Raw genomic sequence first — 22,300 nt, 5'->3', positions numbered from 1 at the left:
CGTTCCAATTTAATTACCAGCTTGTCATATGGCAATTTATCAAACGCCTTTGCAAAATCTAAATATACCACTGTGTATGCAATACCCTTATCCAACGCATTTGTCACTTTATTATAAAAAGTAAGCAAGTTGCCAAAGCACGATTTTCCTTTAGTAAATCCATGTTGGCCACCAAAGAGTATTTTTCTTTGTCAACCCAATTCTGAACTTTATTCCTAACTTCTCTAATACCTTGACCACAACTCCAGACACACAGACTGGTCTATAATTCAAAGCCTTACTCTTATCACCTCCTTTATGAATTGGAACAATTTTACCCTCTTTCCACTCTTTCGGAACTTGACCCAGTGAGAGACTCATGTTGAAAAGATATACAAAAGCTGTTGTTAACTCTCTAGCACATTCCCTCAAGACACGTAGTGAAATAGCATCAAGTCCCACAGCCTTATTTACATGAAGTCTATTCAATTCCTCATATACCTCCTGTTCACTTACTAACAGTTCCTCCTCCTCCTCCTCTCCCACTGCTTTCAAGTTCTGCATGATGTCACATTCACAAGAATGAAATACCTTTAGAAATTGCTCACTAAATATCTCAACTATATCCTCCGCAGCGGTTATCATTCCTCCGTTTTTCCCCAATCAATCCCATTCTACCATAATCATTGTTTCTTCTACTGGCGACATATCGAAAAAACTCCTTAGGATTTTTTTTTGGCCGCTTTAGCTAACTGCTGCTCATACTGCATTTTTGCTACCCTTATCAAGCTAGTCACCTTCCTCGCCTGCTCTTTGTACTTCTCATGCAACTGGTTGTTATATATACTCATTTTGTGTTTCTTCCATAATACCTTCTTCTTCCATATTGCATACCTTATCTCTTGATTCATCCATTTTACACCCACTCTGTTTACCCTCTTGACCCTTGGAATACACTCTGATATTGCCTCCACCAAATAGTTCTTGAGTATGGCCCAAGCAGCATTGATATCCTTTCCATCCGGTTCCTCTTTCCAATTTATTATCGCAAGCTGTTTCCTGAGCTTTTCGTAATTACCAGTCTTATAATTCCACATATATCCCTTTCTAATAGATGTCCTCGAATGACTGGCCACCCTGCACGTGATCACCTCGTGGTCACTCTCACCAACTGGTGGAAGATTTGACACCTTATTTATAATAACATCATCTGATGAGATGATCAAATCCAATACTCTTGATCCTCGTGTACCCTCCGTTACATGCTGCCTAAGGTAATTATCTTTCAAAAACTCCAAAAATTCATTTTCTTTACCTCCAGGTGCAGTCTCTTGCTTCCAGTCTATATTACCATAATTAAAGTCGCCCATAATGATAACTCGTTTCTTGCTAGCTAAGCCTATTTGCCTATACATTTCCTTCTCATTACCCTCCATATTACCAGGTCTATAGCAACACCCCACTAAATATTTCCTCCTGTTAACTTCTACCTCACACCATACGGCCTCAAAACAGTGACCACTCTTTGCACCTTGCAATTCCACCTTAGATGGGCACAACTCATCTGCTACCATTAACAGTACTCCTCCTCCCTTTCTTCCCTGTCTATCTTCACGAAAAATATCATATCCGTTCATCTCTATTCCTGTCAGGATGTCATCGTCATCTAACCACGTCTCACTTATACCAACAATTTTGGGGCGAACAGACTCGAGCAAAGTAACAATTTCGTTCCCCTTATTTCGAATACTTCTGGCATTAGTGAATAAACATAATAAATCATTACTGCTTCTACAAGTCCTAAGAACATCACTCCTGCGATGTGACTCTTCAATACCTTCCCCTGTCACTTCCTCTATATTACCACCCATTCTACAACTTTCTTCACACCTAAACTCTTTCCACCCATCCCAGGCCATCTCAATTTGTATTTGTCCGCTTACACATTCACTTCTAAATTCAACACCCGCATGTTTCATAATGTTTCTCCCCGTCCACCCTGACTCCCCCCGTTTCCCTGTTCGTGTTGTACCTTCACTCTCTCATTTACTTCATTCATAATACTCACTTCCCCATTTGCAACTGAACAAATACCTCTCCCTACCTTACTTTTTTGCTCTTTCATATCACTTCCCACCCCCTCAGATATATTCATTACAGTCATTACTTCTACTGCCAGCAACAATCTCTCCAGCAGACTCACACCAAAACCATTTAAATGCAGCCCATCTTCTTTATACAATTCCATCCGTTCCTCAAATTCCTCCCACACATTCACAAAATGCACTCCATTCTCCTCACATAACTGCGCTAACATATCATTCATAATCTTTGCCCGCCTCCTCAATTCATCACTATCATACCTTGGCAACACACTGACTACCTTTCCTACCACACTGTTATCTTTTACTCTCCTTAATAATCTCCTTATATCCAATCTGGCATTTTCCTTGTTCCCATTCAAATCATTTGTTCCTACTACAACCACCAACTCTTGTGCTCTCTTACTCCTCATGTCCAACGCTTCAATCACTCTCTCCATTCTACCACCAGGAAAACAAACCTTGTGCATCTTCTCATTCACCACACCTCTAATAATGGAATCTCCATAGAGAACCACTCTCGAATCATTCGATATATCTTTCGCATGCCCATCTTTCCTTCTGTTCTTATTCACTCTTCCATGTATGTCTCTAATTCTTTTCATCTCATTTCTCATGCAGTTCATATCTTGCTTCATCATCATCAACTCTGCTTTCATGTCCACATTCAATATATATTCCTGTCTGTCATTTTCGTGTAGTTTCATATTATGTCTTTGGATATTTTTGGTCGCGCAGCATCTACAGCAATCCTCACAATGATGTTCTGGCGAGGATATCCAAGGATAATTAACTGACCCATTTTCCTTCTCTTGAGCAACATTCTGATCCTGTAATGGAAGCTGCTGATCATGTATTTTAGGAATGTTTGGCATAACAGCAGTAGGCCTGGATGTATCCCAAGACATCATCATCATCATGGATCTACTGTCTTGATGTGAAGAACTGGCACATGGTGAAACTGCAGCTCCAGGTAATAAGAGTGAGACACCAGGTTCGATATCTTTTATCATACTTTGTGCAACTTGAAGAGAAGTAGATAATTGAGGTGATAACAGAACAAGGAACTCATATTTGGCTATCTGTACTTAGCCCTGATTCTATGTTATTTGAGTGAGTTTCAATTAACTCAACAGTATTAAGAATAGGCATCGTACTCATTACTGGGATTGACAATGAATCTTGGAGCAAACTGTCAAAAGATGCCAACGCCTGTGATTCCTCAATTTCTATTATTGTATCTTCACTTTGTTGTGATCCTTTTACCAACACTAAACTCTGTATAGATGAAAATGAGTTCTGAGTTGGACTAGGATATATATTTGAATTAGAAACAGAAATCTCATTTAATGGATAATCAGTTCCTGACAGTTCTAACCTTCCTTCACTTGTGAACGACTTTATTGACCTGTTGGTATCTTCTGGTGTGTCTAATTCATCTATGATAGGAGTTCCGTCTTCATCTTCTATGCTCCAATTAATTGCAGTAAAAGATATGCTTAACTTATTGATAATTTGAAAAACACTTTTAGAATTATTTTTATTTAAGTCCTCTTCTATATTTTTGCATTCATCCAATATCCATAAGTTTCTAACATGTTTGATTTCTTTTTTAATAATCTTAGTAATATTTTTATACTGTTCTCTTATCACCGCTGTTAATATGAGATTTCAAATAGCTTCTTTCGTCGCATAGGTCCAAAATATTTTTGGTTATCCATGGTTTATTTATTTTCCTTTTGTATCCTAGGATTTCTTCAGCTGTCTCAGTTATCTTTTGAGAGAAGTATGTGGTTTTAGATTTGATACTATTATATTTCTTGAAGCTTGTGTCAAAAATTTGTTTAATTTGTATTTATATAGTATATTTATTTGGGGATCTTTTAATTTTTCTATATTATATCTTTTACGAGTTGATTTTGTAGGTAATCTTTCCCTCATTTTCATGTTCACAATTGTGATGACCATGTTGTGGTCGCTACCAATGTCGGCTCCAGGAAATGATTTGGTTGTTGTGAGGTTGATGGAGTTTTTAAATCTTGTGCTTATAAGAATAAAGTCAATTTAGTTGTGTGTTTTACCATCAGGGGAAGTCCATGTCCATCTTCTGGAAGGTTTATTGGGAAATAGAATGTTAGTAATGGTGAGTTCATTTTGTGAGGCAAAATTGATCAATTCAAAACCTCTTTCGTTTGTTTCCCCATAGCCATACGGTCCGACAAATGGGAGATAATCCTTGCCGATGTCTGTTCCAATTTTTGGCATTCCAATCACCCTGTACAATCAAAAGATCTTTTCTATTCGCTCCAGTGATTGTTGCATTAAGTTGACCATAAAACTCCTCCACTTCAGAGTCCTCGTGGCCTGTGGCTGATGCATAGACCTGTATGATGGTGATATTGAGTGGTTTTCCTCTTAAGCGGACTAGGGCAATTCTGCTATTGATAGGATTGAATTCCATGACAAAATTTCGTGATGATTTGTGTATCAAAAACCCGATACCTTCTTTTCCGCTGCAGTCAGATCCAGAGTAAAGAAGCAAATGTCCTTCATCTATTGTTAGTTCTTCTGTTTTGGGCATCGAATTTCACAAAGTCCCATAACAGTCCATTCATATATTTTAATTCGTGTTGTAGTGATTTGAGTAGACCTGATTGTAGTAGAGTTCTAATATTCCAAGTTCCGGTCTTTAAATGGTTGCGGAGTCTGAATCTGGATCCAATTTTTCCATTATTTTTGTCAGTGATAGTGGTGATGCTAGCGCCAGTCACTAACTTCTCATTGCCACCCCTGGGGCTGCTACCAAATGGCAATGCACTGCAGTTGTTAAAAACAAAGTTCTTAGTGAAGTGAGAAGTACTACACTAGTTAATACTAGTTTTGAGTAAACATGATAATTTTATTACTGAAATGGTAAATCTTAATGGTGTAGCTTGATGATCAAACGGGTTGTCGTGTTTCCTTAAGCCAAGCAATTGGGAATAGTTTTTTCGCTTGGTCATCTGACGTGAAACATTAAACCATTACATACATCTATAAATTAAAAAAGAAAGTAATTCGCTTTACGACAGTAGTCTCGAACCTAACAAGTCGTATGACTGGGGTATGTGCCTGCAATAGTTTCAGATAATCTGACTATTGGTGTTGTGCTTAAATAGAAATTTGGTTATGTCGTAGTATTGAGTTAAATTGTAAATCTACATGGTAGACAAACTCAGTTATTCTGTGCAAATATTCTCAAACAGACACAGAGGGTTACGTATTCTATTGTAATGAATTAAGTTAGGATTAAACTTGCATTGGTATAAGCAAGTGCGACCTCAACAGGCCAATATACATAGAGGTTTGCGTTACTTTAATATTTGATCTTCAAATTTGTTTTGGCCTCGCAATGCTGTTAAAGCGAACTTTATATTAGCAGAGAAGCCTCTTTAACCCACCTATAAAGACACAGAATGAAAACTGTACAAACATCGTAGCAGCCAAGTTTTATTTACCAATGCTTGGGTGTTGCACTCTTGTCCCACCAGAGATATATCCAACCGGAAGTGCTGGCTGTTATGCACGTGCGCATTACAAGTCTCACTCCTTCCTAGGGCATAAATTCGACCATGGAAAGGTTCGTTGGTCCTGACAAAGACGCTAATCTTTGAGTCTGTGCACTGGATAGACACTGTAAAAGAAAGAGCGAGTTCTTTAATGAAAAGATCTGTCCGTTATTTGGTGGAGTATTCTGATAAATCAATAAAATATTCTTTTATATATTGTATTAGTTTATTTGAAGTCTACAATCAATTACTCGATATGATTCTGTGAACCTGTTAGAGATTAAGTTTTTTTTTAATCTAATTAAATCAATTTTTAGATGAATGCCTTTCGCGATTCTAGTAAAGAGACTGTTTCGAAGTCCTTGATTCACCGTGGAAGTCAAGTATTCGAAGCGTAAGGCAGGAACCTTCAACCATGTGGAACAGATTGGGCAAAGCAAAGTAGCAAAAGTTCTCGTGTATGTAGTCTAATATCCAGCTGGACTTCCTGCAGTCGCGAGGATTGTCCGAGTAGAAGGACCCCCTGTTTGAATCCATCCACGGTGAACTTTAACAAGGGCTCTTCTTCCTAAAGCATAGGAAAAAAAAAAGAACGCACAAAGTTTATAGACATCATATTGAACCCATACTCTTAGTTGCTTCGATCCACCCAACTCAATGCATTAGCGAGCAAACTCATGGCAGAAGTGGAGTAAACGCCATCCACTATGATAATGATTTTCACTTCGCTTCGCACACTTTTTTATTTATTTTTTCTCCTCAGTGAGATTTTATTCAGCAAACCAGGCCGAGTGGTTAGCGTATCCGCTCTCCAGCCTTGGGGGCTGCAATGTTTGTGATTGGCCTACTGTGTGGAAAGGGCATCTGCAGCCCTACCACTTCTTTCAGCAGAGGACTTCATTCCCAAAACCCAGTGAGGTGCGAAAGCGACCATGAGGCGTCCAATGACATCAAATGTGAATAACAGATTTTTCCTTTGCTACAAATATGAAAAGTTGGGCTTATTAATGGCTCATGAATAGTTTCAAATTTCTTGTCATGTGCATGGTTACCTAGAAGAAATGTTCGTAGAAAGATTGCTTTCTATATAAGCCTGTATTTAACTGAAGATTGCGAAGTCATGAGGCTCCTAAATTGCGGGATTACCATATAACACCTTTTTTGTTCCTTTTCGTTATTCTGAGTTCTTTCAAAATCTACACAGTTCATCTTTTCAGTAATTTCTTCGTTATCGGTTTTTCGTTTATCTGAATGTTCTTATTTCTACACTCAGTTGTCACTATCCCGTGCTCACTTTTAATTATATACCACCTCGGCTCTGATCGTCTTGTTAAGTTCTTTCATCTTTACTTGAAAAAAAAAAAAGATTATATTTTAGAACACGATCTTTCCATCATCCAAAAACTCAAATGTTCTAACTGTGCTACTGAAGATCAGGCTCACGATGAAATTCCATAATCGGTTCAGTGGCATTTACTTGTAAAAGATCTTCTGACAAACAAACGTGAAGACCATGGACGTCAAGTTCAGGAGAGGCATTCAAGAAATAGATATAAAACAAATCATTTGATTCGCTTAAAAAAAAGTATTATCTCTCTCTCTCTCCTCATTAAACATAACAGATATATAGTAAGACTGTTCCGTTTAGTGTCAACCAGTGACGCACTAGCATACCATGAAACCTTTCAACGAGTGGGAAGAGTTTAAGCGGACAGAACGCACTTTAAATGTCCTTCAGATATTAGTTGATAAGGGAACCTAGTTACGTTACTGGCAACATGAGGCGCGCGCGCTTGAACAGCGACTTTCTAATACTGGTTGAATTGATCCGTATTCAACTGAACTTTCGACAGTTCATTGGAATACCAAAATAAACATTGATTTGAGTAATGCAAATGAAGACATTAGTTAATCCAATTCCTACAAACTCGAGTCCAATTTGTAGTGACTTACCATCGTAACAAACTCCATAGGAGTCACAGGAGGCATCAGAACCCTCCTCAACAAGTGGCGATGTCCTTATCGTCGTCGCATCAGAAGCAACCTCCTCTTCAGAAGGTGTCCTCGGTGATTGCGATTGCTGCCCAGTGCTGCCATCTGAAAAAGAACCATTTTTAAATTGGAATTTTAAATCATGATATAATGCAATGGATGAGATTGTTTATTTAGTAGGAGACCGCAAAAAATTCAGTTAGATAAAATCTGCAAGATTTAAGATAACCAGTGTTGTAACTGAAGGATCAGTGCTTGGTCCATTGTTATTCAATCTGTACATTAAGATATTGGGAAGGATTTGACAAGTGACATACAGTTATTTGCTGATGATGCGAAGATAGATAGGGTAATCAGGAATGCTGCTGATATGCAGTCTTTGCAGAATGATTTGAATAAGCTGGAATTGTGGGCATGGGAAAATGGGTGTCAGTTCAAAGTCAGTAAATGTAAACTCATTCACTTCGGTGTGATTAGATATCCTGTGTCGTATTATATTGGTGGGATTAGGCTAGAAGAAACTGATGAGGCTAGGGATCTTGGGGTGTTAGTAGATAGGAAGTTGAAATTTAGGGGCTATGTGGCAAAGATTACAAATACAATCTTTGCAAATAAAATCAAAAGATAATTGCAATACTGAAACGAACGTTTACATGTAAAGATGAGGATTTCATTTTGCCACTTTACAAGGCCTTCATAAGATCTCACTTTGACTATTGTGCGCAGGTCTGGTCTCTTGGTTTCCATTGTGATACTGATACAGTGGAGAAAGTGCAAAGGAGTGTTGAAAATGATATCAGGATTGCGGAATACTGATTATGAAGACAGATTGAGAATTTGTAGACTGCAGACACTAGCAAACAATAGAAAGAGGATGAGATGATTGAGTCTTACAAACTTCTGAAAGGATCATACAGGATTTCAGTTTATGGGAGTTTTTAATTTATGGTGGGTGGAGAAAGGACAAGAGGGCATCCTTGGAAGCTGGGAATGAATGCCGCTAAGAAGGGGGTGAGGGCTAGATTTTTCTTTCGTAGGGTGATGCGTGATTGGAATGGATTGCCATTGAATGTCTTGAGTGCAAGCAATGTGAATGAATTCACGAATAAGTATAATAACTGGTGCGTGTAATTTTGTGACCTCCATCGATGAGTCCTTGACTCCCGGGAGATCTCTTAATAATAATGATAAAATTAAGGCCCACCATGATTGGTTTACGATAGTTAAAAACAAATTATCGATTTTAGAAGCTGGAGTAGTTATAGTCAATTTTCTACAACCCGAAGATTAAAACACTTCAGTATTTCTTGAACTCATCTGTGAAAAACAATTCCAATTATGTTTGTCCTCTAGGATAGGAGGTCCATTTGTAGGATTGATGCGTAGTGTAGGTTTTCAACTTTAGTGGGACGGTCATAAAGGGGAAGATACAAGCGAATTAAAAGAACATCTTATTTTTTTATAAATTTAAATTTGGATAAAGATTGTATTAGCATTACAATGGAGAAGTAACAACTACCACAAAAAAAAAAAAACACGAAGGAAGCTAAAACAATGAACATCCGATAATTTAAAACGTAATAAATTTAATGCGGTTTCTACAGCGACGAAACCACACCAGATTTCTGGAGGTAGACTAGTCATCTAATGTAGGGATAAACTTATTTATTTCGGAGCTTCTCAAATGACATCATTTGCACGTGACTTTGGGACAGAAGGACAATCTAATAAGAGATTTAAAAAAAAACGGTACGTTGTAAATTTGCTACGTAAAATGATTTACATTAGATATTACTCATCTTAATGAAAAGAATTTCCATTGCTCGGTTTTGCGAATGGTTGAAACACTATCGTACATTTCAGTACTGCGAGTGCTAAGGTTAGATCATCCAGCAGGGTAGTGGTCCATACACACGCTGATTTTAGCAACTTTTCAAAAATACTTAGTCGAGAGATTTATTTCTTCAATACATATAAGAAATCCCCTTAGTTTGAATGGATTTTACTGAAACGAGGTATGCTCGAATCCTTAGTATTTTTTTTTTCATATTGTCTCAATTTTGATTTAAATCGAACCATATGTAGTGACAAAATTTGGTGAAACATCCTAAATACAAACTTCCCTACTGCCACGACAATAAACTATCTTGTGGGCAAAAACTACACACTCTTCTGATAAACTTCCATACTTGTTTTTCCCACTTTTTTGTTCTATAGCGATATATGTCTCTTTTTTGTCTGTCATTTCTTCTTCTCTCTTCCATCATCTATATGGATGATGATGAGGCCGAATGAACTCTTTCCACTTCTGTCTGTCCCTGGAGAGTCCGAACAATTCTGTCCAGTTTGGTGTGGCTTGTTGAGATTTGGTTTTCAGGTCCTTTTTTATTTTGTCTTTCCATCTAATTCTGGGCCGCCCTTCCGATTGGTTCTTAGCTTTTAGGTAATTTTTCGGTATCATTTATCCTAGCGTCTTTATGAATCTAAAAAAAAAAGGAAATGAAGTCTCAGCAAATAATTCTTGGTCTTCCACCAAGAGTGAGTTTAATCTTAAGTAACATCACATTTGAAGTGCTAAATGAATGTAATCACGTGCCAAATAAGCAAAAAATGTTATCTATCAAATAGATCGATAACATCATCACGACATGCAATGATTGGAACAAGGGAAGTGGAGCTGAGATTAAATCACGCAACTTGAGGTAAACATTGTTGAGTTAGCTATTGTGATTATATTTAAATCAAAATTATAAAATTATATTTTCAAAATATTTTATACCCTTCCCCCTCCCCCGGAAATTCTGAATATTTTAGAACCCTTTTCTTGTTCCATTTTTTTTTTCCCCTCCATTCCTTTAAGTTAACCAAGAGATCAAATTCATGCACTTTGGGAGGGGAGCCATGTATTTTACATCCTTCGGCACACATTCTTTAGGAGACGTCACGCTCAGGTCCTCCCTCCTGGTTTGTCAAGTGCGAGGACTCATTTACTTCAGTAATTGGCCCTGAAATTATCAGTTTCCTGAAGCAAGGAGTGAACTGACAACACGCTCAAGGAAGAGCCCGTCCACGGCTAGAAGCTACTCCAGCTGGGAAAATGCGTGCTTTATGTTCAGAGCGGAAATATTTTCCTATCAAAAGAGGAACCGGTAGCTGCGTGGATGTGACATTGAACGGCTTACCGGAAAAGGCTTAACTCATAACTAATACCTCGACGAACGTGAACTTATTAAGCGGATAAATTCCCGCACTTGTCCACGTTCGGATTACTTTTATGAGGTTCGGTTTTACTACGGAAGACATAATGGGGTGAAAGGGAGTTGCATACGGCACTCATCAGACCGCAAACAAAAGCTCTGCGGTCTGTTATGTGCTGCGGGCTTGCAGCCACATTAGTTTCGCTTGAGTTCCCTCGCATTTTTATCTCGTTCTCAATTTTCGATTTCTCATGGACAGTAAAAAAAAAAAAGTGAAGTTGCTGACCTTCGAGATGTCGCCGATCTACTAAGAAATAAATCTATACAGTACAAAGTTTGACGCTTCGTAACGCCAATTAAATAACACTTTTAGTAGCAGTTAAAGATAACTAATAATCCTCTCTAATATGAGTATAGTTCGTCAGTATGAACTGCCTCCCCCCTCCATCTCAAGTATTGATATACACCGATTGCATTCTTCTTGAATATTTTCTTCCAACGTTTCATTTTATCAGTCTTTCACACTGGTTACTGCAGTAATCCGTAATGTCACCATTAACATGTGCTTCCATCTCGAAGCTTTAATAGCCTATGGCCTGCAGAAGATTTTGCCACTATATGTCTTCCATATTTTTAAAGACACGGACTTGTTTAGCGTTTACATTTTCCTTTATTATCTTAGGACATCTACCAACTTCCGGAACTTTCGGTATGCTTTCTTTTCCAAGACTGCCCAACTTCTTGCATCCATCTTGGGATTCTGATTTTTGTATTTTTAGACCTTCACTACACGCCATTCTACCTGAATCACTGTTTTTTTCCAAAGTTTGCCACTGAAACTCCAAGGTTTAGCTTAGTTTTGTTTCTTAACTTTTTTCTTCTTTTTTTTGCTTGATTATTTGTATTTGAAATGCTTGAGTCAACACTTCACCTCTGAATGCTACTCCAATGATTCTAAATATATTGGGATTAAGTTCAAACACTAATAAACATTTGTTGTGATATGTAATGATTTTTTTCAGTCTTCGAGATAGAGCTAGTTCAGCCGCATATATTGCAATAGAGCTAGTTCAGCCACATATATTAAGACTTTCTATTGCAAAAGATTTGAAAGAAATGAAAGCAACGAGGAAATAAGATTTGACTAATAACGGATGCCCAAATATATATTTTTCCAAATTTACTTAAAAACAACTTTACCAGATAGGCACGCGGATATTTTTCGAGGGTCTCGTTTGAAAGTTGTACGAGTGCCGTGAGTTAAGTTTCTGAATGAGTTGAATGCGTTGCCGGATGAGGGGTGCAAACTTCCATACTGAAAACCCGTTTTATGTTAAAGTCAAAGGTCGCAAACTACGCACAAGATCTTCAATAATAATCATACATACAAAAGGTTGAAGACCTTTTGTACATTAGTGATGTGGGTGGGTTAATAGTTTAACTAACATAATTTGGCAATCTCCTCAATAGACCCAACATGTTTATCAAACTGTTTTAAGTAGTGGTTTACCATTTTACACCCGAGGACATTCAACAGCATGTGTATCAGAGAACCTTGTGTATTACTGTAACCTTTGCTGTAATATTATTTACACGTAGACACTACATTGCTTACTTTAAATTTTTGTGCATAAATAGTCAGACAAATTGGTAAATAATATGTATGTATTGCTGTAACCTTTGACCTTGTGTACTGCTGTGACCGTTGCTATAGTGCAGTATGACCTCTGCTGTTCTTGCACCAATAGACCAACCAACTGCAGAGATTCAAATCCACTCCCAGCAAGCTGGAGAATGGATTTTTACTCCACAAAGACTGGCTGTTCTATATTTGACTTTTGTATGTGTGTGTCTGTTAGGGGGGGGGGGGTTGCGACAGTGAAATATACCGGGGAAAAATTACGGGTGACATTCTATGTCAATGCTTTTTTTTTTCCCATATGCTCTCAAAATTCGTGGCCTTTTGGATCGAAAGGTCACGAATGTTCCATATGTTCTGATTTAAAGAAGGCTGCGATGAAAAATTAACACTTTGGCATTTTTATTTCAAGAAAGGTTATTTGCATAAAATTTGTTCAAGTTCATGAACTTTTTTTTATTATTATATTAAGGACCATTTCAAAAGTTCCGTATACTATTCTAGTCGTTAAACGAAATATTTGGTTAACCAAAACACCTCCAGGTCTTCAGAAATATAATTTCCATTCTCTCTCATTTATCGCGGCTGCCCAATGTTTGGATAAGGCTTCCTGTCAACAAACCTGTTTTGAGCTTTGATGCTTCTGACAAGTTTTGTCCCTTCAGCAGAAATCTCGTCAACGGCAGCGGAGCGTTTCCCAATGAATGGTTCTTTCAACTAAGGGAACGGATTGAAGTCTGAAGTGCTCAGGTCAGGACTGAGTGTGGAAGCAGGATGCAATTCTTGCTTTTTCTTCACGTGAAAGTATCGGCTGGCATTGTTATATAAACTTGCACGATATTAGACTTGGATGAGATTCCTCCATTTTGAAATCTTTTGAGTAACAGAAAATGAGCATGCGCGTATTTTTATTCAGCATTTGGCTTAATAATTAAGGTGAAGATGAAAACTATTATATCATCTCACTAAACACGTATGTGAGTCACTTCTGAAATGAAGTGACCCGTACATAATAAACATTTATCACAGTTTTGTATAATTAATTAAATATACACCCTCTGTCCAAAAAGAAACCGAACTTTTCGAAAATAGAAGAAACTAGTGGCGCAACCTGTTGTATCTTTTTGTTGTCGAAAGCGGTAACCTTCATTAGTGTTACGTCAACTGTTTATGACATTTGGTTCATTAGAAGCCGAGTTATAGTGCCAAGAGGGACAGTGTGTTTTGACGAACGGTCGGAAAATGAGTTTCAAACAGAGAGCTGCGATTGACTTTTGACTTGGTAAAAGTTTTACAGAAACGCATCAAATGCTTCAAAAAGCATACGGTGGTGAATGCTTATCCCGTTCTCAAGTTTACGAGTGGTTTAAGCGAATTCAAAGTGGTCGTGAGACGCTTGAGGACGACGAAAAACTGGACTGAGGGAAGTTAATATCCAAAACATGCGTGCTTTTATCAAAGAAAACCAGAAATCATGTGTGAGATTGATTGAAGAAGAATTGGGGATTCCAAAATCAACTGTGCACAATATTTTAACCGAGAGTTTGGTTAAAATATTGGCCTTCGTAAATTGAATTTGCGATTTGTTCCCCACAAGTTGACCGACGACCAAAAAATGTATCGAATTGAACACTGCAAGGACCTCATTAAAACCGCACGTAAGGACTCAAATTTTCTTAAAACGATCGTTACTGATGACGAAACGTGGTGTTTTGAGTATGAGCCCGAAACAGAGTGCTGAGTGGAGACCACCAGAAGAGGGGCATCCGAAAAAAAAGTCGCTTGGAGAAGTCAAAAGTAAGGACAATGATGATTTGTTTCTACGATTCCAAGGGCATTATCCACAAAGAATTCGTTCCGCCTGGCCAAACGGTCAATGGTGACTTTTATTTCGAAGTTTTGAAGCGATTGATAGCGAGAATTCGTCGCTTAGAGCATGAATATCGTGACGACCGACAGTTCGTCAAAACACTGTCACTCTTGGCAGTATAACTCGGCTTCTATTATCGAAAAGTTCGGTTTCTTTTTGGATAGAGTATGTCTATACGAGAGACGTCCAGAAAGTAAGTTCCAGTGTGCTGTCAGAGAAACAAAAATATACTTACAAAAAAAAAACAAACTTTATTTGAAATTAAAGTAGACACCTTTCACTACTTTTCTATATAATATCCACCCTTGTTCAGGCACGTATCATAACGGGGCACCATGAGTTATATATACCTTCGTTGTAGACGTTTGCCGCCTGCAACGCAAACCACGTATTGACTGCTTCTTTGATCTCCTCGTCGTCTTGAAACCGCCAGTCACCAAGGAAAGATTTCTGATGTTTGAAGGTGAAAGTCGCTTGTCGCGAGGTCAGGACTATATGGGGTGATGGAATTGTTCCAAGCTGAAGGTGGAGAGAAGCTGTTGTGTTATGCCGGCCGTGTGTGTGATCACGAATCAAAACAACGTCCCTGGTAAGCATGCCACGTCGTTTATTCTGGATCACACGACGCGGGTTCTTAAGGGTTTGGCAGTACATACTAGCGTTGATGGTAGGGTCTTGACCCAAGAAGTCTATTGCGGCGGGCGATTCGATTTTCTTTTAGACATTATAAACACACACCAAGAAGCGTACGCACTCCGAAAATGTCTGAAAATGTCATCAACAACAGCTTGCTAACGAATCAACAAACTCAGCACGCATACGCACGCATTGCGATCGCAGTGGAAATATTTACAAACGGAACGTATTTTCTGGACGTCCCTCGTATATATAACTTATTACATTTGATAAGGATAATGCATATACAGCAGTATATTTAGACTTTGCAAAGGCTTTATATTGATTAGCACATGATAAACTAGTAGTTAAATTGGAACAGATGGGGTTGGATAGTAGATTGGCTGTCTCATAGGTATCAACAGATTGTGTAAGGGGGGGGGGAGAAGTAATATTCCAGAAGAGACGCACTAGTGGCATGTCCCCAGGGGTCTGTTTTGGGACCATTGTATAATTTGTATGTAAATGATATTGAAAAGGGGCCTCAAAGATGATATACAGTTGTTTGCAGATGGTGGAAGTTGGGAAAGTTATGAGAAGTAGAGCAGATGTAGCTTTGCAACAGGACCTCAATAGACAAATCTACGAGTGTGGGGGATGTCATTGTAAGGTTGCAAAGTAAGGGCTTAAAATTTGTAAAGCAAAGATGGGATGCAGAGTATAGGATTGGTGTGGATATTTTGGAGAAGATGGAGGAGATGAAAAATTTGGGGGTTGTGGTGGATAGGGACTTGAAATTTCGTGGACATTTTATAAAAATTGTGAGGACAACATAGCGGAATGATAAGGAGAACCCTGACGTGTGGAAATAAGGAAGTTTTGATTCCATTCTACAAGACTTTGATCAGACTGCATGTGGATTACTGTGCGCACATTTGGTCACCAGTTTTCGAAAGAATGATAAGATGTTTGAGAGGGTCCAGAGACAATTGATTAAGTTGGTTTCTGGTTTCTGGAATGCGAGGACAGATTGAGAGAATGCAAATTATAGGTCATAGAAATAAAAAAAAAAATAACTAGTGGATAGGGGAGACATGATCGAGACATAAGTTGGAAGAGGCAATGACCAGATTACGTGGATGATATTTTTCACAGAATATCTGGAGACGGGGAGAACCAGAGGCCATCCCTGTATAAGGTGGAAGTGAGATTTTTTTCTATGGAGAGTGGTGGGTGACTGGAATGCGTTGTCTGAGAGTGTGGCGAGTGCAGGGACAGTAAATGCATTTAAGTCAAGGCATGATAAACTGCGTCTGAGAGTGGAATGTCCCTCGATTAGTTTCGATTCCATGGAGGCCTGCTGATAATAATTTCGAATATTTAACACTTAACGAATATTAATGATAAACACTTATTACTCCCCATTAAGTTTTAAGTGAATTTTGAAATCCCAAAACAAAAATATTAAATACCATCCTCATCCAACCTAATTTTGATGGGGGGGGGTCTTCTTCCACCAATCTCTCCGTCGCAGATGCAATAATCAGCATCCGATTACAGCTTTGCATAGAAATGACATCGCTTCTTAACCTGAATAATGTCTTATTCTAATCACATTTTTCTTATTATTGGCAGATGAAGCTAAGTGATCTCTACGTTCATCGATACACCTGCAAATATCGGTTTTTCTTAACGATGAGTCAAATGCAACCAATGCGCCTGTATTTCTGCCCGTCTAATGAAATTAAACAGGTTTACTTTAGAGGGATACGGATGAACTATTTTGGCTTAGCGTCGCCATCTACTTAAAATAAAAGCATGTACGTGAAATGTTCATGGACTCCAGTTAGGCCACATACGAATGTTGGTAAAGATCATTCCGAAACTAGTAATCATGGATTTCTAATTGATGTGAACACGTCTGTACTACAGAAATACAAAATAGATGCGGTCAGTGCAAAGAAGAATTTTTTAACTCCTGCATTATGTTCCGATCTGAAGAATTTCTTTGTCTTAACACGTTTCCCATGTTTTATTATTTTAAAGCTCGGACTGTTCTGGCGCTGTCAAGCGTGGTGATGGGTTATATTTCTTCCGCTTCAAGTCATAATGCCGAGCAGTCTTTCGAACAAAAGAGACCCCATCAGGTGCAATAATCACCTCTAACATTGAGTGCAGGACAAAAGTGTTGAGGATAAGCAGAAATAAAAGGCTTGCCACGAAACAGCGAATAAATTTTCTCCAGTTTATTCTTCGTCCGATGCTTGTCTGTCCAACAGCATGAGAAGCGCGATGTAATTTTCTTTGATAGACTCCCATTTTCCACTAAAGAAAAGTGGTCTGTTTGGGAAGAACTGGTCATTAAACGACTTTACTAAGTGACCGAATCATTCAAAGGAAATAGAAACAGGTGTACTTGATCTCCGTTGGGGTGCCGTTTGTTCACCTAATAAGAGTATAATTCCTGAAAAGCTTTTTCGAATTTTAAAACTGGTAGCGGCAAAATTTATGTTTGACGACACCCTAAATATTTATATCGTATGCGTGTGTGTTTATGCTCCTATTCACACAAACCATAAAGGGATCTCAAATGCAATATACAGGGCAATTTTAAATTATATATTCAAAAACTGGAATTTAAAAAAAGGAACAGGTTATTGAAGTAGAAAACGAAATATAAAAAAAACATGCAAGATTTTATAAGGTATTTAACCACATTATTACAAAAATCTGTTTTTTTTTTTTTTTTTTGACGATTTCCTTCTTACAGAGAACAGCATGCCATTTCATAAAAAGGCGAATATCCTATTCTACCCATTCGTTTTTAAGAATTGGTGGATCTGAAATTTCTTGTGAACAGAAAGGTTACTGATTTTCTTATTCAAAATACTTATTTCGATTTCACCTTTCTTCTGGTTTATTAATCTCGGCACGTGCATGGAGTTCCCAAGGCCTCTTGAGAGATGACTTCCATAACCCCCATTAAATGGTTTGTTCTAAGATAGTTTGTTCCATTTTCTGAAAATAAAAAAATCTACCAACCAAATTGTCTAGGAGGTGGTTGGCAAGTCCATAGTGGACTGCTTTGAAAGCAACGGACTGAAAGTTTTCGGATTCCGCCTAGTCTTGTATGCTTGAAAGATGAACTTCATTGCTGGTGCAATGACCTACTCCTTACATGTTGGAGGCTTGAAGTGGCTGGAAAAAAGTTCCACGTTTGGTCTCTAGACCAAGAATACCGGACTACATAAAATAAAACTGGTATAGTAAATCATAAAGTCTCCTGCAACCTTTCCGTGGATGGGAACCATATTATACACACAAAGAAGGCGCTAATCTAATTGACCTTCGTTTGAAAAAGCCTTACTGTTCCAAACATACCTTATATCTGGGACGTTACTGGGTAGGTGGCAAGATACAGTACCAGTATGCTTTTATAATATTGTTCGAATGTCTAAAATTATTAATTCGTTGGTATGATTATTATTTCATTTGACAATTATAACTGACACAAAAACTTCCCAATATTACTTAGTTAAAGTCCACCAGCTTGGAAATGAAGGAGAATCAGATCATGGTAGACCAAGGCCTCTTGACAGATGACTTTCATAACCGTGGATGAAGTTCCACGTTCCAGGCTGAGGAGGTCAAAAGAAAATCCCAAAGAGTTCTTTCGCTATGTAGCGAGTAAAAAGAATGAATGAAATAGCTTTAATGTGAAAGTTGGTAGGATGAAGGTGACAAACAGAAATCGTTGAATCACTAAGTGATCAATTTTGAGGTGTATCTTTAGAGTGGAGATCGTGCATTGATCCATGTGAAAGTAAATGAACTGGAGATATTACAAAATCTCAAATGCAGCCATGGGATATAAAAAGTCAGCTAGTCTTGATTACGTTGTTTAAGTGTCGGGTCGGGCAAGACAATTTCATTACACGAAATTGGATCTAAAACAACAGTAAGAAATTATCGATCTGTTAGTATTACAAACGTGATGGTTGCAGTTTTGGAAATTATGAAGGCCAGAAATTCAGGAGTGGGTGGATAGGAATAGGATACTTACCTTTCACTAAGCCATGCAGTTTTCCCTAAGTTTTCCTTAATGCACTTTGCTTCTATAAAGTGAGAAAAAAGTTGGATAAAGGAAATGGGAAGGCCATGAGGATAGATCAAAAATTTATCAATTGCAGGAATTGGCTGATGGAGGAGGCGGGACACGATAGAAGCGTAAAGGGGGGTCTGTAGAGTCTACATAGCTGAACATTTTCAGTGCATGACTGGGGATTAGGTTTCAAACTGAGTAAAAAGAGTAATTAGAAGGGACGTGAGGACTGGATTTTTCTTTTCTCTTTTGGCTTGAACGCTGGTGAATGAGTGGAATGATTGCCGGAACTGGGTGCAGTGTTTCGTTAGTGAATTAATTTAAGGAGAGATGAAAATATTGTGGATGTCCCGCAATGAGTCGGACTGTACAAATGATCATCTAAAATCAAATCTAAAATCTCTACATAAAAATATACAGTTCGCCTATGTAGATGTCCATATAGACATTATGTCCACATACAGTGCATATAAATGTGAACTTTTGCATTTTATATTTAAAATTTAGAAATGAACAAAATACTTCTGTGCGTTTCGATTAGAAAAAAGTGCAATAATAAATTAATATGCATAGATATAGGTATAGTTCGCCCACCGTTTCCAGGTCCCTGCTTCGCGTCTTTCCAAGAATAGTCGATTCATGCTGAAGGGGAGAAAAAAATGAAGGACGTCCGAATTGGTCGCCAACACGCGAAATCACGTGCTTTATAGGTAAAATTTTCCAACTGTTATACAAGCAACACAGTTAACTATAATAATCATAAAAGAGAAGTTAATTTTCCGACCGGTAATAATAAACAACTCATCCCACTATACGGACTGATTACCCTATTATCGGAATGGATTCTTCTTTTTCTGAGATGCCCAGAAGTGTCGAGGGACCTCAAATCGGTGGGCGAACTATATGGAAACTGCTATACCTGTTTGTACTAAGAAAGAGGTTTGCAGAATGGTTGGAAGTGTCCAAGCAATTAAAATGGTCACATAGCAACCGATTGTAGAATAAATGAAACAAATTTGAAGTAACGAAGTGAGCAAGCATTGAACAGACGCAGTAACTAGAACAGAGCAGCACTTTTGGCAGCAAAATAGAGCTTGCAGGGGGAAAAAAGCTGTTTACTTGGTTTGGGCTTAAGGAAAAAGATTTAATGTTAGAGTGGCTAATTCATCTCCAAGTAATGCCTTTATAAAAGGTTTCTCGCGTCAGAGAAGTAATTCGAACCCAGTTCTTTAAGATACGATCATTCTTGTTCAGGATATCGTCCCGGTTTTAAACAGCATTGCTGCACGACACCTTCGGGTATACAGTATTTCCCACCATCTCATTAAGGAGAAGTTGTAAGGCGTCCTAGTAAACAACCACCTAGAACATTAATGAAATAGGATATACGGTATTGGAGCCAAGGGCGAAATGCTGGCGCTGTCATAAGCTAAACGGAAACATTCGTGGAACTGACATCAACTGAGTCATTCCGTATCAAAAAAAAAAAAAAAATCACTGATAACTGTACTCGTGGATTGTTAAACACTTTCCACGAGTACAGTTATCGGCACCATTCGTATGCTCCGATAACGTTTTACCCATCTACAGCACAAGTGCTAATACTTGATATTAAAGAACCTTCACATGTTCTATTTAACACTAAAAAACCCAGGAATTTGTTATAGTAAAAACTAGAACTACAAACAAAACATTCTTCCAATTGCTACAATACACAATGTGGGAAGGTGATGAGAATGAGTTTTCAGATAAAAAGGCATTCTTACTCATCTCCCGAGAATGAGATGCACTTCTTCCAGCACATCTTGGTCAGCTTAATTTGTCGTCTTCTAGTTCAGTGAATTTCGGCACGAATAAGCTAATTTTATCTCGTCTAATTCAACTTAATGGTTGATGGGATGGCAATGGTGCCTTACAGGGATTAAGCTATTGTTGCTAGACCAACCAATCTTTCTTGGGTCATTGCTGTTCGCAAATAATTTTTAATCAGTTTAAGATTGGAAAAACTTATTTCCGCACTTGATACTCTAACGGGAATTGTTAGCGTAGCGACGACGCCTACAGCAATATGGCTGAACGAGGGCCCTTATTAAGCCGCGCCTTGAGGCAGGCTGTCTCTATGCTACACCCTGTCGACGGTACTGGTTGTATTACCACAATGTTCGAGCGACGACAATATAACTGATATTTCATTATGGGTTATTTTGTGGCCAAAGTTAGGGACTGTACATTCAATTAGGATTGCATTCATCTGACGTTGGGGTAGTCAGAGAGATAGAACATTGTCATCTGATCTACGAGAGAAAACTCGTAAAGTTCATGGCAAAAAAGGTTGTCGATCTTCCAGAGGTAGTCGATCTTAGCAGAAATGGGGTGTTTTTAAATAAAAATCCAAGTTTCAAAACTTTTTTTTAACTGGAAGTGTTTAAATCCTACACACGCACGCACATACACACGCTCTCGCGCGCAGGCAGAATTTGCTTTGAAATATTCCACAGTTTGCAGATTTGAGTTTTACTACTTGGCAACAAAAATATTTTTTTTTCTATTTTGCTCTCAACTTGTATAAAACATTAAACACATTTTGGTATCCTTTCACCCCGTTATAATTGGACAACCAGTTCTTATACGCTGATCTACGTAATATTCTTCAACCAACGAGGCAAGGATGCACAAATTCAGGCAATAAATATTCTTTTCCTAAAGGGTCAGATTTCTTCTTTTTGGTCTGATATTTACTTAAGCTTTCCTGGTACAAACAACAACAAAACCGTTGATGTCCTTTTCCACTGTATACTCCATCCCAACTTCGAGAATATTGTTCTCGCTTTTGGAGTGACCCAAGACTTCCCTAAAAATTCTTCACGCTCGGCGAAACAGAAATGCTTGGCTAATCGATGATACGCTCTCGTCTCACGGACACTGCCTCACGGCTTTAGGGCATTTCAACAGGAATGGTGGATGTCATTCCTGTACTATTAAGCCTATAAATAACGCGACCAGTTGTCCAGTATCCATTGGCAGCCCACTTGTTAATCACCTACTACAAATTGCGTCCCGAAGTATTTCCACAATTACAACTTTTAAATATTCAAAAGATTAATAGGCAGTGAGTGCTTGTGCTTAAAAAAGAAACTCATGTAACTCTGAGTTAGTTCTTATAGCACTCTGCTTTTGTGTATATTCAAGGACTTAAAGGCACAATTAAGTAAGATCAATAGAAAATTTCTGAAAATCTTGACTTTTCGGGGCTACT

At 38.2% G+C, this 22,300-nt stretch overlaps 1 protein-coding gene across 1 annotated transcript in view; it reads right to left on the bottom strand.

The window, feature by feature from the left end:
- LOC150103730 (uncharacterized) overlaps positions 1-22,300 on the bottom strand; it is a 108,347-nt gene that overhangs the window by 28,055 nt on the left and 57,992 nt on the right. The window contains exons 7-8 of the mRNA XM_090397065.1: positions 7,583-7,726; positions 5,579-5,754 (exon numbers count right to left, since the gene is read on the bottom strand). Of these exons, the coding sequence (XP_090253191.1) occupies positions 5,579-5,754; positions 7,583-7,726 (320 nt within the window). The remainder of the gene's footprint in view (positions 1-5,578; positions 5,755-7,582; positions 7,727-22,300) is intronic.

This window comes from Typopeltis vanoorti, chromosome 8 (genome assembly GCF_054136105.1).
Source record: "Typopeltis vanoorti isolate ZY-2024b chromosome 8, IOZ_Tvanoo_1.0, whole genome shotgun sequence".
NCBI lineage: Eukaryota > Metazoa > Arthropoda > Arachnida > Uropygi > Thelyphonidae > Typopeltis > Typopeltis vanoorti.
This window is presented reverse-complemented; position numbering and strand designations above follow the sequence as displayed.